This window comes from Mustelus asterias, chromosome 5 (assembly GCF_964213995.1).
Source record: "Mustelus asterias chromosome 5, sMusAst1.hap1.1, whole genome shotgun sequence".
Lineage (NCBI taxonomy): Eukaryota > Metazoa > Chordata > Chondrichthyes > Carcharhiniformes > Triakidae > Mustelus > Mustelus asterias.
The window spans coordinates 116,785,263-116,804,365 of record NC_135805.1 but is presented as its reverse complement, the minus strand read 5'-3'; the positions used below and the strand labels follow the sequence as shown (position 1 = coordinate 116,804,365).

General features: G+C 40.0%; 1 protein-coding gene across 1 annotated transcript in view; it reads left to right on the top strand.

Annotated features, from left to right (window-relative positions):
• The window catches only part of agpat5 (1-acylglycerol-3-phosphate O-acyltransferase 5 (lysophosphatidic acid acyltransferase, epsilon)), a 115,015-nt gene that overhangs the window by 14,336 nt on the left and 81,576 nt on the right, over nucleotides 1-19,103 (top strand). Inside the window, exon 2 of the mRNA XM_078213239.1 lies at nucleotides 13,515-13,584. Within this exon, the coding sequence (XP_078069365.1) occupies nucleotides 13,515-13,584 (70 nt within the window). The remainder of the gene's footprint in view (nucleotides 1-13,514; nucleotides 13,585-19,103) is intronic.

Here is a 19,103-nt window from a genome sequence, read left to right as displayed (position 1 = left end):
CCCAATACATGTGACAATAATAAATCAAATCAAAATCACATGCAAATAACAGTTAACCTCACCATGAGTTTGATTAAATTTATGCATTTCCATGTGTTTTGCCAATTAAAATTGTTGCAAAGAATTAGGGCCAGAGCTGAACATCAGTTTAAACTGTGGAATCTCACCCCTATTGGAAGTAAAATATCAAATTTTAAAAATCCTGCATTTTCAAACTTATTTCTTTCTGATTTCATTCTTGATTTGCCTTACTTTATTCTCTCTCTGTTAATTTCTCAATCCTTAAATCTTTTTTTTTAAGCAGTTAGGCTCTTGGTCCTGTCATTCATTGAAGTTACAAATGCACCATTATTAGCTCTCACTTGCAAAAATTTGAGGAGTAAAAAAACTTCCATGCTGAAGGGTGAGGACAGAGGTCTAATTAACATGACAATATGCAAGATGCCCTGCAAAATCTGGGCCATTGAGTTGCAAGAATTAGAGTCAACAAGTAGAAAGAACCATTCTGCATTTGCCTTCGCAAATCCTCCATCTTTTATAGTGAAAGAAACCTCAAATTTTGAAACTCTTTTCATAACCATGACCACAAATTCCTGATATTTTAACAGATCTTCAATGCAGGTTTTCCAATAGAATTTGTTGACTCGGCTGAAGTATGACTACATCAACATTGCGTTAGCCTAATGAATTTAATATTAGTAGAAAAATGGTTTAATGCATGGTTTAATTGTACTCCACATTTATATTTATTTAACTGAACATATCTAGTTTCATCATTAGCTAAGCGTTACTAATTTAGAAGCTATTCTGCTCAAATACTCTTTCTGTAATGAGATATAGAGAACTGTCAGTTCTACTTTAATTTTGGCTTGAGCAATATATAAATTCAACATAATTCCCTTGCTTTTGATGTAGCACTTCACTGTGTAAAACCAAGAATCCATTTTCCTTTTTTAAATGGCTGGTTTCGTGACACTCTCTCGTCTTTTTAAAGTCTATATATCCACCCCCTTATATCATCTTGTTCCTCTATTCCATTTACTATTTGTGGCATATTTCCTTTTTGCAGAATGTTGCTCAACATCTTTTATGTTCCTGTGCGCTTCCTAACTTTGTCTCATCTCTAATTTGATAAAATCAACAAACGTGAACTTAATTCTTCTATAATTGTTCAAATAATTTGTAGAAATGGAAACAAAAGGAATTCCAGCAAAGATTTCTTGATATACCCCATTACCTATATCTTAACCTGAAAGCATCTTTTATCCTGCTCTTTGCATTCTGCCCCCTCGCAATGTCCCCATCTCTGTGGCCACATTTTCTTTAATGTAGTTTGCTTTAATTTTTATAATTTTCTTGAAACATTCAACACATTTCTTTTTATACATCCTGTGCACAGTCTTGAAGGGAGAATAAAACCAATACGATCCAGATTTTGCAACCCAAGTAACTGCAGGTCTAATGGTGTTCACCATTATCATTGTATAAATTTTGAGCAACTTGTGAGAAAGAGAGAACCTATGAATTGTGAATTGCCACATGCTGCTGGAAGAATTTGTTTCGTTCTGCTGTTAACTTCATAAAGTACAGCCTCCCTGTGAATTTTGCAAAATTTCTGCATTCGTGCATTGACTGCCAGTTAAACTAACTGTGAAAGATTAGACTGCGCCTTATTTTTTTGTTTAATTAGGTGATAATTCCATCTGCAAATATTGATTGCTGAGCCAACAATGCACTGGTTTGGTCTTGTTCATCAGATGGATGATGACTCTCCACCTAAAGACCTTCTGAATGGTGAGCTGCCCTCTTGGGTGTCCATATCTCTGCCCCAAGGACACCTGCAAGCGACATATGGAGATGGCAGACATTGATGCTGACAACTGGGAGACAGTTGCTGATGGCCGTGACCTCTGGAGGATGGCTATTTGGAAGGGTATTGAAAAGACAAACTGTAAAGCCCTGCTGACTGAGAGGAAGGCCCAGAGAAAAACAGAGGCCAGAGAATCGTTCACCTTCCCAGCAAGTGTGGCAGAGACGACCATGCCGGAGTGAAATTCCTGAGCCACGTCAAACAATACTTCATGAAATGTTAGCCACCATGGTGCAAGCCATTGATTCACAGGAAGGAAAGTTACCACTAAATGTTCGGTCATGCCACACAATGCGTCTGGCCCAGACAGAGAACACTTTAATTCGTGCCATCTCGGGTACAAAATTGGAGCTGAACGTTTTATTATTTTTTCTCGTCAATCTTTATTTATCTTTACAGTTTTACATCTTGTAGTTGATTTGATACTTTGTTTCACCCCATTTCCATCTCAGTTCATTTTCTTCCTTGGTCCTTAAATCTCGTTTGTCAAAGTGATACACCATTTCTTTTGTTCATCTAATTTATTAATGCCCTATTGCCCTCACTGTGACATTATTAGCAACTTGCATGGCATGATTTTGAATAACTGGGGAGAAGTGGGAGTATTCCATGAGATGTCCCAGCAAATTCTGGGCCAAAGCTGCAGATGTTTTTAATATATCTTAAGTTTTCATGAGGTAAAAACAGAAATGGCAAAATGGAAATCAAATATTATATTAAGATGTGGCTACATTGAGTTGCAGTTTCTGTAAGAAACCTTAGTAGTTTTGCTGTTAAGTGAAAAAACTGATTTCTGCAACAGTAACTTTTGTTGAGTGGCAAGCATTAAATTTAATTCTTGCCTCACATTGGAACTTGTTACAGTTATGTGCCAGTTGCAGTATATATTCACTTTTTCAGTCACCTTAATATTTTATGCCATCACTTCTGTGAATAATATATTCTTTGTCAAATTTAATTAATTTGTTGGAACCCCACAGTGAAAATGAAATGTAAAATGTGTTGTGTGGTCACTTAACAGTGAGAGAATACAATGGATTTGATAGAACAGTATTTTTGAATTCCAATTATCTGTATTCACTTGAGTCAATCCATTGCAATAAGAAAAAATAATAGGTGCTGGGAAGGAGATTATTAGATTTAATTGGTATTTAGCCATGAGTATGGAGCAAAAGCTGTGAACTTTAGAACTTAGATCATATTGAAGTATCTCGTGCATTAGTATCAATTTCTGGAATTATAGGAATTCTGATTTATTCTGGACATGTCAAAGACTGTAAATTTTAATGTACATGTTTGAAAAAATAGTAGAAGAACAGATCCTTGGGACTGATTTGCCAATGATTGTGCACCAGCTGCATGTTCAGAGCTGGACGTAGAATAGAGCATGAACCTTTTCTCTAACGTATGTGACAACATCACGTGACAGATCAGCATGGAAAGCCCAGTTTCAGTACATGACCGGAACCAGTGAGCAGTGGATAAATTCACTATCTCAGCAGCATGCTTGAGCTGCTGGTGACAAGACCTATGCAAGAATTGCCAAAGCAAGTGTAGCCTTTAGAAGACTTCCGATATCAGTCTGGGTATGAGGAGTAAGTCTGCCTGTGAAACTGAGAGTCTATTGAGCAAGAGTCCTGCCCACTCAGCGTCATGCCAAGAAGCCCAAACACTTGCACCGCAGCTACCTTCAGAAGCTTCTGAAAGTCAGATGGCAGGGTCCAAATACCAGATGCTGAGGTGCTCACTTGAGCTGGCATGCCAAGCATACACAGGATGCAGAGACAGTTACAATCTAATTGGACTGGTCAAGTAGCCAGAATGCTTGACACTCAGTTCACAAAGCAAATCTTTTATGGAGAGCCTGAGTTCGACATATGCTGTCATGGTGATTAAAGGAAGTGCGACAAGGACATTTTGAAGGCTTCACTTCGGAGTTTTGGCATCAACTTTTGAGTGTTGGGAGAAGCTGATCCAGGATTGCTGCATTTGTTGCAGCCAAATATAAAAGCATTGCAGCCTCCATCGAAAGCAAGTGCATTTCAGAAACGGAAAAAATGCAAGGAGAGGAATTCCTGAGTCAGCAACTCATCCAAAACTTAATTGTCTGTGGCATTCTATACTATTTCCAGCAAAGCTTTGCAGGCATAGATTGGCCTGAGCAGTCGCCTCCGAAACCACCAGAACTCTATCAGAAACCCCAGCTATGAACATGGCCACCTTTGCTTTGAAGGGCAAATAAGAACATATTATTTTGCCAGGTTTGGAATTATTGAGAACACAAATCCATTTTGACACAGACACAGTGAGCTATGCTGTCACAACACACACAGAATGGTATGACGGTTATGATGTGTGGAAGAGATATCATCACTATCTTGTGATGTGTATCCAGACTACAGTTTTACTGCAAGACTAAGAAATGGTGGCTAAATTAGTGTGGGACCAAACAAAATTAGCTTTTTCCAACCATAATATTTTAAAAATGAATAGATAGGCTAGTGTTAGTGAAAAGGAAAATAAAACTTGGTTTGTTACAGATTTGTATAATTTTCTATTTTCTTTTACTTTGAATCAGGTCTTTTCACTCCCTATCCTCAGCTTGTCCAGTGAAAAATGGCAGAAGAATTTCTGCAGCTGACTAAGTTACATTTCAATAAGAATCAATACCACTTGAGTTAAAGAGTTTATCACCTTGGCTGACTCTTAGCCAAAGTGAAAATATTGAAGAAGTATTGGTCCAGACAGGATATGTTGACTTATGATTCCATTATTTCATTACACACACACATGCTTCACCATCATTGGTCTCATTAGGATGGTACATTGCCAGGTTTTTGAAATTTCAATTATATAGTGCTATTTTGGGTGTAGTTTTGTTTCCGAAGCAGTCATGTGACTCTGAACAGGTAGTTCAAATTGACAGTGGGTCCAATCCAGTGATTTTCTTTCTAAAAAGAGATGTTTCACTGATGGAACCAGGTTGAGCACAACAAAAGGAAATCTGAATAAAGTACATGTTGCATTGTTACATTAAGTACAAAGTGGAGCTATGAGCAGCATTGTAATCATGATTAACCTTTTCTGAAAATACACTGAGACTTGTAGCTCATGTCCTCCAAACTTTGTGTCAGTTGTTTCTTCTGTCTTTGGTGGAACTGTCTGTAGACTGAGGTGTGCTAGTATTCGATAGAATACGAGCTGCTGCTTCAAGTGCTGCTTTGTACCTCAGTATTTTGTAGTGTAGAGCTGAAATATTCCAGCTTAAGTCTTGTTTGGCACCAATACTTATTCTTCATATTTATATCCTGTCCTGAGAGAACTCCTGAAAGCTAAGAGGTGAGAAGCGGCAGAGAAAACAACAAGTAGGAGAGAAAAGAAGAATGCCTACTATTTGTGGATATAGTCGCATAACGCCTGGGTGTTACTGTGGAAATGATGGTGAAACTGTCAGCGTTCACTGTCATTACTGAAACAGCTACTTGGCAAGTCTTGGACACATACACGAAACTCTAGAAGTTGTCAGGTTCACACAGATTGCAGTCTCCCTTGCAATTGCCAAGAGCATCAATTAATACACTTAGTCATGCTGTAAAAACCACTGACAAAGTTGTATCGTATTGAAAAAAACTGGATTTTTAATGACGTTACTAACTTAATTAAATATTCTTACTGGCCTTGAGATTAATTTTAGAATTGTAGCATGTTAGATTTGTCCACAGTGATAAATTTCTCATCTTTATAAAGACATGTAACATTTTTAAAAATTTGTATCTTTATTTTAGCTTCTGTCTTAATACAGTCAGAAATTTATTTTGCTAACTGAAAGTTAAATTACAAGCTAAGGCAGCACGGTGACAGTGGTTAGCACTGCTGCTTCACAGCGCCAGGGATCTGGCAATTCCAGCCTTGGCTGACTTGTCTGTGTGGAGTTTGCATGTTCTCCCTGTGTCTGCATGAGTTTCCTCCGGGTGCTCCAGTTTCCTCCCACAGCCCGAAAGACAAGCTGGTTAGCCATGCTAAATTATCCCTCAGCATTACCGAACAAACACCGGAGTGTGGTGATGAGGGGATTTTCACAGTAAGTTCATTGCAATGTTAGTGTAAGCCTGCTTGTGACACTAATCTTTTAAATTTAAGATTTGAATGCATAGAATTTTAAGTACTTTCAACTTCCTGGTTTGTTCGGTATGTGAATAATTCAATTTGGTTCTTGCCTGCTTCCTGTCATTACTGCTGCGGCATGACAAGATGTTCTCTTGATTGTGTGGTGCTAGAGTTAAACTGGGAAAGTTAAAGTTACTGCCACAGATATTGATAGATCTTAATGCACAACTTTCTTCAAGGTCAGCAGAGAGCTTCTAAATCTAGGCCAAGTATTTGCGTAACTAGAAAAAGTTAACTCTCTGAATCTGGAGATTCCATCCAGTAGTGTTAGCAATCAGTTATTTTGTGCAGAGTGCCCCCAAGTCAGGCAGAAAGGAAATCCTGTGCTTCTTGCACTTGGGTGGCTTCCCTTAGCAACGTCCTGAATATTCCAGAGTCATGAGAATGTCCAGAGGACAAGGACAAAACTTTTGTGTATGACCAATTCATCAGTTCGTGGCAAATCTGGAATCTGATTCTCTCAAGTTGAGTCCAAAAAGGAGCTGGGATTAAATACGTACACCTTTTTATCCTTCACAAATAAGGCAAAAACATTCCTGTGTTTGCATTTTGTTTTGCATTTCTGCATACACGTTACGGAAAACAATACAAGTCATGCTTTTCTTAACTCAAATAGACTTTGTCTCAAGATTGGGAACCTGAGAGAAAAAGAATGGAATCAACAAGTACAGGACACGAGGGAAACCCTGTGTCCAAAATACAGCTGCAAATTGCTTCTTAGAAAACTTAATTATTGCAAAATACCAGAAGTGAAAAGAGGTTTATAAAATTAACAAAATAATTCCCAATTGGAGGGTGATGAAAACACCTTTAGAGAGCATGAGAAAATGTCATGCCTCTGACAATGTTACTTATTACAATTTGAACTCTCAAGTCAGTGCATGTTTTGGTTCAAAAGGATAGCCTCTGGGGGAATTTCTGCATCTCTTCTGATCTTAAACTTAGTTTCACACAAGCAACACTTTCAAGTTTGTATATCGTAAGTCCAATCATTACTGTTATCAAATGTTTGTCACGGGAGATCCACCACTCTGGAAACTCCAGACTATCAGATGGCTCGGTTTAGGCTCGAACTAATCTTCAAATTTGTTCAAAATCATTACTCAAAAAAAAAATCAATGCCTGCAACACTGGGTCAAAACAATTGAAAAATAAAGATCTGAATCAGTGCGCCCTTTTCAGAGTTTTGACTTTGTTTTCCCTTCGTGTAAAGCAAGTGCTTGAGCTTCAAAGAGACCCCTACTCTGCCACATGTACCTGTATTTTCATGGTGTCCACTAATCTCTGCTTCAGAAATGCATCTTCCAACTCTTAAATCTGTGTTTGTACTATTTACATCAGTGACCTTTTTTATAGACAAGATGTAGGAGTGAAAGTAGGCCATTCGGCTCATCGAGTCTGCTCCGCCTTCGATGAGACTATGATGATCTGATGTAATCCTCAACTCCACTTTCCCACCTTATTCCCTTCCTGATTAAAAATCTGTCTATCTCAGCCTTTAACATACTTAATGACCCAGCCTCTTTCTCTCTGCGGTAAAAAACTCCAGGGTCAAAAAACTTTTTGTTTTGCTTTTAAAAACAAAGTTCTGTCTGAATTTTCCATTTACTCCTCACAACTTGTATATCCAGATGTTGAAATCTTCCACCAGAGTGAATAAGTTTCCTCGGACCTCTGCTTGGTGTTAATTCAGTCCATGTTATTCTTTCAGTGTACTGTGGCATGAGGTTGGTCTCTTTCTGGTTAAATCTTTGATGCATGAATCTTAGCATAGAACCAGTATATTGAAAAAAGAAGCTATTTTGTCCACCATGTCTGAACCTTTTTCCCCACAACCAGAACTCAGCTAGTCCCACTCCCCTGCCTCTTCCCTGTAGCCCTGCATCTTTTCCTAAATGTTTTTACAGTCTTCCTTTTATTGATCAGAGCTCATTCCTGTATGCCTATCTGATTGCTGAAGTTTGTTGCAGATAGAGTTCTGGTGAATTGTAATGTTTGAAAATATGTTTGACTTCATATTTACTCTATTCTCTAGGATGAGGGACTTGAGGAAAATGTGCATGTTTTCCTGAAAGTTTTCTAGCTGGGGGCACAGGGAAAATACATATTTGTTGGGAAGTGTATTTTCTAACATAGAATTTAAAGTAAAATTTACAGTATATTTTAAATTCATTCTGCTGTTTGCATAATGACGAGTTGCACCAGATTTGTCACAATGCTATTTTAGATCGTGATTAAGGAATGCGGGCACATATTTACAATATCATTTCTCAGTTTGCATGTCATGTTGGTAACATCCTGTTTTGTGCACGGAAATTGTATTTATAAATTATTTTCAAAATCAAAAGATGATTGGAGAGACTTTTCCCTCTCGTGCAGCGTGTACTCTTCACAAAGTTCCTGAGGAAGTAAATGAACACAAGACTATTGATTTCCTCCAGGATGTCAAAATTGTATTTATTGAACTAAATGTAAACTCATTAGAAGGTATGTCTGGTGTATAAGCATCCTGAATTCACTCAATCTTTGTTTACCCCTATCCACATACACTCCACTTGCATTTAGAAAATAAATTCTCCCTTCCAAGCAACGTTGTTCATGTATCTCCATTACATGGACTGCAGCACTTCAAGAAGGTGGCTCACTGCTACCTTCTTGAGAGCATTTAAGAATGGGTAATAAATGCTATGATGTGGAGATGCCAGCGTTGGACTGGGGTAAACACAGTAAGAAGTCTCACAACACCAGGTTAAAGTCCAACAGGTTATTTGGTAGAAAAAGCCACTAGCTTTCGGAGCGCTGCTCCTTCGTCAGGTAAGTGGGAGTTCTGTTCATAAACAGAGCATATAAAGACACAAACTCAATTTACAAAATAATGGTTGGAATGCGAGTCTTTACAGGTAATCAAGTCTTAAAGGTACAGACAATGTGAGTGGAGAGAGCATTAAGCACAGGTTAAAGAGATGTGTATTGTCTCCAGACAGGACAGTTAGTGGGATTTTGCAAGCCCAAGCAAGTCGTGGGGGTTACAGATAGTGTGACATGAACCCAAGATCCCGGTTGAGGCCGTCCTCATGTGTGCGGAACTTGGCTATCAGTCTCTGCTCAGCGACTGTGCGCTGTCGTGTGTCGTGAAGGCCGCCTTGGAGGACGCTTACCCGAAGATCAGAGGCTGAATGCCCGTGACCGCTGAAGTGTTCCCCAACAGGAAGAGAACACTCTTGCCTGGTGATTGTCGAGCGGTGTTCATTCATCTGTTGTCGTAGCGTCTGCATGGTCTCCCCAATGTACCATGCCTTGGGACATCCTTTCCTGCAGCGTATCAGGTAGACAACATTGGCTGAGTTGCAAGAATATGTACCGTGTACCTGGTGAATGATGTTCTCACGCGAGATGATGGCATCCATGTCGATGATCCGGCACGTCTTGCAGAGGTTGCTGTGGCAGGGTTGTGTGGTGTCGTGGTCACTGTTCTCCTGAAGGCTGGGTAGTTTGCTGCGGACAATGGTCTGTTTGAGGTTGTGCGGTTGTTTGAAGGCAAGAAGTGGGGGTGTGGGGATGGCCTTGGCGAGATGTTCGTCTTCATCAATGACATGTAATAAATGCTATCACAGCCAGTGATGCCCACACCTCATGAAAGAATATCAAAAAAATTCTGTTCAGCCACCACCCACACAGTGTGCTCTGCTTTATTGCTTCTGATTTCTGGCTTGGACATTGCATTCGAATATTTGGTTGTGTTACTATGGCTTGGTGGTTTTGACCTTCAAATCCATCCTGTAATAAAAAAGGCAAATGGGATGTTGGCATTTATTGCAAAGGGACTGGCGTATAAGTGCTGTTACAATTGTATAGGATGTTGGTGAGAACATCTGGAGTATTGTGTCCAGTTTTGTTCTCTTTATTTGAAGAAGGATGTGGTGGCCTTGGAAGCAGTTCAGAGGAGGTTCACCAGATTGATTCCGGGGATAAAAGAGTTGACGTATGAGGAGAGGTTAAACAGCTTGGGCTTGTGTTCACTGGAGTTGAGAAGGATGAGAGGGAATCTGATTGAGGTATATAAATTTTTAAAAGGGATTGGTAAAGTAATTAAATGTAGACCAAATGTTTACTCTTAAAGAGGCAATCTTGAACAAGAGGTCACAGGTATAGGTTAAGAGGTGGTAGATTTAAAACTGAGATGAGGAGGAACTGCTTCTCGCAGAGAGTGGTAAATTTGTGGAACTCACTGACCAATAGCATGGTGGAGTCTGAATCATTGAATGGTTTCAAGAAGGAGATAGGTATATTCCTGATTTTTAAAAGAAGGATAAGGGGATATGGGGAACAAGTGGGAAGGTGGATTTGAGATCAGGGAGAGATCAGCCATCATCTGATTGAATGCCAGAGCAAGCTCGAAGGGCTGAATTTGCTTCTAATTCCTATGTTCCAGTGTCCACACTGATTAACTAAGCTGTTTATTGATCTTTATCCAACTCCTTTATTTCTTTTGCCTGCTGTGCCAGTCTGAGAACAGAGGTGAAATTTCAATCTTGTGCGGGGATCCACAGTATGAACCCAATCTGCATGGATTGGAACAATGTAGTGGACAGGGCTCATTGATTATCTGCTTGCTCCAACTTGATACTCTGATATCCTTCACTCGAGTTGGATGAGTTATGGGTATCACATGATTCCCAATTATCATTAGTTTTAATTATTCAATTAGGTCTTTTAACTTTGGCTAATCTTGAATTCAGATCCAAAAAAGCAGAACTAATCTAGAATGAGTAAATTAATCTGTGCTTAGCGATCAAGGCAATTTTGGAAGGATTCTATGCATTGCGTGAAGTGTGGTATGTTTATGCAATAACCCGTAAGACAGAATCACAGAATTGTTAGTGTGCAAGAGGAGGCCATTTGGCCCATCATGTCTGCACTGGTTCGCCAACGAGGGTCATGACTTAGTGCAATTCCCCTGCCTTTTCCCTGTACCCCTGCAAGTTGTTTCTATTTCAAATAATCACCGAATGCCCTCTTGAATGCCTCGATTAAACCTGTCTTCACCACAATTCTAGGCAGTACGTTTCAGGCCCAAGCAACTTGTGTGTGAAAAAGGTTTTTTTTTGCGTCACATTTGCTTCTTTTGCAAATCACTTTAAATCTTGTCCTCTTGTTCTTAATTCTTTTATGAGCAGGAATAGTTTCTTCCAATCTGCTCTACCCAGCCCACTCATGATTTTGAATGTCTATCAAATCTCCTCTTACTCCTTCTTCTCTCCAAGGAAAACAGTCCCAATCTCTCCAATAGATCCTCATAACTGAAATTTCTTCATCCTCGGAACCATTCTTGTAAATCTCTGCTCTGAGTGTTCACATCCTTCCTATAGACCTCTTCACAATACTACAGCTGAGGTGTGACTGGTGTCTTGTATAGTTCATCATAACTTTTTTGCTCTTGCACACTCTGTCCCTATCAACAAAGCACAGAATAGCCTTTGTGACTCTTCTGGCAAAGCGTTTAATTTTATTTAGATGGAAGTCGTGTGATCTTCCATCCCACTCCCACTGGATTAAAGATTTGTTACACTTCATTAAATTGGAAAAAATTAAGGTGCACACCATGTGGCTCTACTACAAAAGATTTAGCTACCATTCTTGGGATACATAGCGAAATTACAATTCGCCCCATACCACTGTAGATTGCTGTTGCTTTCTTGTTTCATTTTTTTTATTTTATTAGCCCGAACCCCCATTTTACAAAGAAAACCTGCATTTTTTTTTCTCTTCTCATGTGCATGTATTTGGAGGGGACTTTGTTACACAAGTTGATTCCTTTGTATGATCATTGACTTAATTACTGTTCTCTGTATCACAAGACAGTGCAACCAGATGTTTATATTTTCTGTTTTTGTCTGGACAGTTTTAATGAACATAACATTGAAAGAAAATTAAGCCCAGAATAATATATGCTTTAGTAACTCCTCTCTCCACCTGTCCTGCCACCTTCAGCGCACATACATCCAGGTCCTTCTGCTCCTGCAGCCCTTAAGATTTTTACCCCTTGTATTGCCTCTCCTTGTTCTTCCTTCCAAAATGCATCACCTCAATTCTCGGCATTGAAGTTCATTTGCAATCTATCTATCTATCCACCAACTTCTGTGTCCTTTTAAAGTTCTACATTGTCCTCTTAACAATTTGCAATACTTCCAAGTTTTGTGTCATGTGCAAAATTGAAATTTGTACCCGGCACACCAAGATCGAGATCATTAATGTGTTTATCAGGAAATGCAAGGGTCCCAATACCAGCCCTGGGGTACACTGCTACAAACGTTCGTCTAGCCAGAAAAATATCCATTTGACTCTGTCAATTATCCATCTCTGTCAAATATCCATTTGCTCTGTGCATCCTATTATTCAGCTAATTTTGATATTTCAACTATGAAACAACTTGTTCTTGGAATGAAGAGATGACATCTTCATGAAAATGAAGAGTGAGAATTTTCAGAGGAAGTGTTATGACAATAACATCATTAGTACAAGTGATACAAGATGTGATGTAAATAATTGAATTGTTTTTAGGGTTAGAAAAAATGTTTCTTTTCTTCCGTGGGACATGGGCGTCGCTGGCTGGCCAACATTTATTGCCCATCCCTAGTTGCCCGAGGGCAGTTGCGAGTCTACCGCATTGCTGTGGCTCTGGAGTCACATGTAGGCCAGACAAGTAAGAACGGCAGATTTCCTTCCCTAAAGGACACTAGTGAACCAGATGGGTTTTCCGACAATTGACAGTGGTTTCATGGGTCATCAGTAGATTCTTAATTCCAAATTTTTTTTTATTATGGAGTTCAAATTCCACCATCAGGATTCGAACCTGCGTGCCCAGAACATTAGCTGAGTTTCTGGGTTAATAATCTAGCAATAATACCACTAGGCCATCGTCTGCCCCAATGAAGGCCATACCCTTTTAAAAAAAAATCAGCACTAATATTGTTGTTTATTGCAGTTGTAAGACACAATCTGGAGTCTGTTTTCAATAGCAAATTGTTTAACTGTTCGTGAAAACAAATTTCGGGAAAATTTGGAAGTAGAGGTTGCGCAGAATTTTCTTGGAAGGCTTTGATAAATAACTATGGCTCGTTGCGCTCATTTTTTGACAAGTCTCTATGAACTGCAAACTGTATCAGAAAGTGCTAGACTTGTAAGACTTAGGCTTATCAACACTGCTGAGTCCATAATAATAAGGGCACTCTGCTGATGCATAAGAAGGAACAGAATGAATTTATCATGTTATTTCAAATTCTTCAAACGTAATACAGTAGTTTCGAACAAATAACAGATTTCGCTTTTAATTAATACTTGTTCATCTTAACATTACCATTTAATTTTTCTTTTAATGCTATTGTAATGTTGTTAGAATATATAATGAAATCTTCAACTACTTTTCCTTCCTCCCCCTCCATAAAAGTTAATACTTCTGACACTGATCTTTTTACAGGTTGTTATATATGGAGACCTGCCAGAGAAAAAGGAAAACATGGTTTACTTGTCTAACCATCAGTGCACAGGTGTGTGAACTTATCTTCATAATCTCTTGCCTACTGAAGTTTAGTCTTGTGTATTGTTTTTGTGTTCTGAATCTTAAATTGTTTTCGTCCTAGATGTTGTGGAGTTAAGGAATGCTATTGAAAGAATATAAGATGATGTTTGTTTATTGCCCCCTACATTTATTTGTATGCCTAGTTTTAAACATGGTACTGTAATTGTGCTAATTTCCATTGTTGTTTATTGTTAAGTGAAAGGCAACTGTTATGCAGGTGCCTGTAATCCTGGTATATAACCCCCTTTTCATCACAAAACAGTGAAAATACAGTGATTAAAATTGATACTGTTGGTGTTGCCCCTGGTACTGGTGGAAAAAATATGGAATAATTTACAGGCAAAGGAGTTGAATTAGATATTTGAGCACCCAGTTGTAAGCCAAGTTGTTTTTGTGTCCTTGCAACAGGTTACAACATTTATAGCAACAGTTGAGGTTCCTATTTGACTATCTGAACAAAATGTGAGCCCCTCTGCCTGTTGTATACCTCTGCCATCCAGGAGATGATGATCAAGCTGCACTTTGGTTGAAATACTGCTCGTTAATCTTTTTGTTAATACTAAATATTTTCTTTGGTTGAGTATGACTCGGGACTCTTGGTAAGCAGTGTGGTGTTCTGTTACCTATCTAATACCTAGGTAAATATTTTGAATTAAATTCTCTCGAATTGTAGGCAGAAAAAGTTGAACCTCAATTTGACCCAGTATCTACTGTGAGCAGAAAAAAAGAATACTAATCTCATTGAGACAAAAATGCTTAATTTTTGTTTGTTGTCAAAATTTCCAAACTCAAAGCTTTGTCACATGTGCCTTTCCACATGCATTGCACTCCAATTGTTTGGATGTCCAATTTTCAAAACATTGAACTGAAAAATCTAAATGAGAAATTGCCCTTATCCAGTAGTTTAGGTTTGTGTAGTCCTTTAAATATCATCCATAGGTCACCTAGTTGCAAGCTGTTACTATAAACTCTTGTTGCAAGCCTTGTGTTCCTTCAGCTATCCTGAATCAAAGGCTCAGTCATGTTTGGCACAAGAGCTTAAACCTCAATTTTAAGGCAAATTTCAAATGCCATAACTGTCCTTGTGTGATTGTATGAAGTAGTTGTTGTGGAAAAGTAACTTTTACATAGTTATAGCACCAGAAAGGACAATTATAACAATAATATTATATTTATGTGGTATCTTTATCAGAGAAAAAGCATCCCAAGGCATTCCTAAATGCTGAGTCTTAAGAAGGAAGTATTAAGAGGGATAATGAAAGGAAGTTGTAGGTTGAGGCAGAGAGGGGAGTAGATAGGAAACAGTGTTTAAAGAGCGAATAATTAGAGCTTTGGGATGAGGTGGCTGCGCCAAGAAGAATGCAGAATAAGTCAGAGAAGTGGAGAACTCCGATGGGTATTGTATGAGGCCTAGGGATGTTGGAGATTCGCAAAGGATGAGGTAGTGATAGAGTTTTAAATGTGAAAATAGGAAATTTAAATCAGAGAGACTGGAGGATGAGGAGCCAATGATGGTCAATGAGGACAAAGGTGATGAACATTTCTAAAAAGTTTATTTATTAGTCAAAAGTAAGGCTTATATTAACACTGCAATGAAGTTACTGTGAAATTCCCCTTGTCGCCACAGTCCAGCGCCTATTCGGGTCAATGCACCTAACCACATCTTTCAGAATATGGGAGGAAACCGGAGCACCTGGAGGAAACGTGCAAACTCTACACAGACGGTGACCCAAGCCGGGAATTGAACCCGGGTCCCTGGCACTGTGAGGCAGCAGTGCCAACTACTGTGCCACCGTACCGCCCACAAGCACACAAATTCAGAGCAGGAGTAGGCCATTTGGCCCCCTAAGCCTGCTCTGCCACTTGATAAGGTCATGGTTGGTCTGATTGTGGCCTCAACTCTACTTTCCTGTCTACTCCTACACCCTTAGAATCTTGGAACTCTCAAATTCAAAGCAATAAATATTGTTTTTACTGCTCTCTGGGGAAGAGAATTCCACAGACTGATGACACGCAAGAGAAAAAAATTATTCTTACCTCTGTCTTAAAAGGGAGACCTTTTTATTTTTAAACTATATCCCGTAGTTCTCGTCTCTCTCAGAAGGGGAAATAACCTCCCATCATCCATCCTGCCAAGATCCCTCATGATCTAATATTTCAATAAAATCATTTCCCATTCTTCTAACCTCCAATAGATAAAGGCCCGACCTTTCATAAGATGAAACTTTCATCGCAGGGATCAGTTGAGTTAACCTTTGAACTACTTCTAATGCAATTATAGCATTTCGTGAGTAAAAAAATCAAAACTGTATGATCTCACCAACACCCTGCAGAACTATAGCAAAACATTCCTTCTTTTAGTGCAAGGGGTAATGCTTATAAACATTCCACTTGCCTTCCTAATAAGAACATAAGAACATAAGAAATAGGAGCAGGAGTAGGCCATCTAGCCCCTCGAGCCTGCCCCGCCATTCAATAAGATCATGGCTGATCTGACGTGGATCAGTACCACTTACCCGCCTGATCCCCATAACCCTTAATTCCCTTACCGATCAGGAATCCATCCATCCGCGCTTTAAACATATTCAGCGAGGTAGCCTCCACCACCTCAGCGGGCAGAGAATTCCAGAGATTCACCACCCTCTGGGAGAAGAAGTTCCTCCTCAACTCTGTCTTAAACCGACCCCCCTTTATTTTGAGGCTGTGTCCTCTAGTTTTAACTTCCTTACTAAGTGGAAAGAATCTCTCCGCCTCCACCCTATCCAGCCCCCGCATTATCTTATAAGTCTCCATAAGATCCCCCCTCATCCTTCTAAACTCCAACGAGTACAAACCCAATCTCCTCAGCCTCTCCTCATAATCCAAACCCCTCATCTCCGGTATCAACCTGGTGAACCTTCTCTGCACTCCCTCCAATATCCTTCCTCATATAAGGGGACCAATACTGCACACAGTATTCCAGCTGCGGCCTCACCAATGCCCTGTACAGGTGCATCAAGACATCCCTGCTTTTATATTCTATCCCCCTCGCAATATAGGCCAACATCCCATTTGCCTTCTTGATCACCTGTTGTACCTGCAGACTGGGCTTTTGCGTCTCATGCACAAGGACCCCCAGGTCCCTTTGCACGGTAGCATGTTTTAATTTGTTTCCATTGAGATAGTAATCCCATTTGTTATTATTTCCTCCAAAGTGTATAACCTCGCATTTCTCAACGTTATACTCCATTTGCCATATCCACGCCCACTCACTCAGCCTGTCCAAATCTCTCTGCAGATCTTCTCCGTCCTCCACACGATTCACTTTTCCACTTATCTTTGTGTCGTCTGCAAACTTCGTTACCCTACACTCCGTCCCCTCCTCCAGATCATCTATATAAATGGTAAACAGTTGCGGCCCGAGTACCGATCCCTGCGGCACGCCACTAGTTACCTTCCTCCAACCGGAAAAACACCCATTTATTCCGACTCTTTGCTTCCTGTCGGATAGCCAGTCCCCAATCCACTTTAACACACTACCCCCAACTCCGTGTGCCCTAATCTTCTTCAGCAGCCTTTTATGGGGCACCTTATCAAACGCCTTTTGGAAATCCAAAAACACCGCATCCACCGGTTCTCCTCCATCAACCGCCCTCGTCACATCTTCATAAAAATCCAACATGTTCGTCAAGCACGACTTTCCCCTCATGAATCCATGCTGCGTCTGATTGATCGAACCATTTCTATCCAGATGCCCTGCTATCTCCTCTTTAATAATGGATTCCAGCATTTTCCCTACTACAGACGTTAAGCTGACCGGCCTATAGTTACCCGCCTTTTGTCTCCTTCCTTTTTTAAACAGCGGCGTAACATTAGTCGTTTTCCAATCAACCGGCACTACCCCAGAATGCAACGAGTTTTGATAAATAATCACTAACGCATCCACTATTATCTCTGACATGTCTTTCAATACCCTGGGATGCATTCCATCCGGACCCGGGGACTTGTCCACCTTCAGTCCCATTAGTCTACCCAGCACTGCCTCTCTGGTAACATGAATCGTATTAAGTATTTCTCCTGCTGCCAACCCTCTATCGTTAATATTTGGCAAACTATTTGTGTCCTCCACCGTGAAGACCGACACAAAAAACGTATTTAAAGACTCAGCCATATCCTCATTTCCCACTATTAACTCCCCCCTCTCGTCCTCCAAGGGTCCAACATTCACTCTAGCCACTCTATTCCTTCTTATATATTTATAAAAACTTTTACTATCATTTTTTATATTAATTGCTAGCCTAGCTTCATAGTCTATCCTTCCTTTCTTTATCGCTTTCTTAGTCTCTCTTTGTTGTTTCTTAAATTTTTCCCAATCACTTGTTTCTCCACTATTTTTGGCCACTCTGTACGCAGCTGTTTTTATTTTAATACTCTCCTTTATTTCCTTCGTTATCCACGGCTGGTTCTCCCTTTTCTTACAATCCTTGTTTTTTGCTGGAATATATTTTTGCTGAGAACTGAAAAGGATCTCCTTAAAAATCCTCCACTGTTCCTCAGCTATCCTACCTGCCAGCCTGCTCTCCCAGTCTCCCTTAGCCAATTCATCCCTCATCCTATCATATTTCCCTCTGTTCAAACAGAGGACACTGGTTTGAGACCAAACTTTCTCCTCTTCCATCTGAATCAGAAATTCGACCATATTGTGGTCACTAGACCCAAGAGGGTCCTTCACAATAAGATCCTTAATTCTACCTACCTCGTTACACAATACCAGATCCAAAATAGCTCGTTCCCTCGTCGGTTCCGTAACATGCTGTTCAAGGAAACTATCCCGACAGCATTCTAAGAACTCTTCCTCCATTCCACCCTGACCGACTTGAGTCTGCCAGTCAATGTGCATGTTGAAGTCCCCCATGATTATTGCCGTTCCGTTTTTACACGCATCCCTTATCTGCTTGTTTACAGCCCTCCCTACCTCAACATTATTATTTGGGGGCCTATATACCACACCTACTAGTGTCTTTCTCCCTCTACTATTCCTCATCTCTACCCATAACGATTCCACGTTTTGTTCCTCAGAGCCTATGTCATCCCTCAGTACTACCCTGATATTATCTCTTATTAATAGCGCGACCCCACCACCTTTTCCTTCCTGTCTATTCTTCCTAAACGCCTGATACCCCTGGATATTCATCTCCCAGTCCTGGTCACCTTTCAGCCACGTTTCTGTAATGGCCACTAGATCGTACCCACTTGTGCTGATTTGCACCATCAACTCATTCACCTTGTTCCGAATGCTTCGTGCATTCAGGCAAAGTGTCCTTATTCCAGCTTTTATCTGGACCCGCTTTGATGAGTCGCGAACACCGTCTCCCTCTACTCCCTTATCTAAATTACCGCCTTCATTCACTTGCACCCTCTCCTCTACCATTAATTTTGTAATTCCCGTTACCCCTGCATCCTCCCCCCCATCAATTAGTTCCTTGATCCTAGTCAACTCTTCTAGCT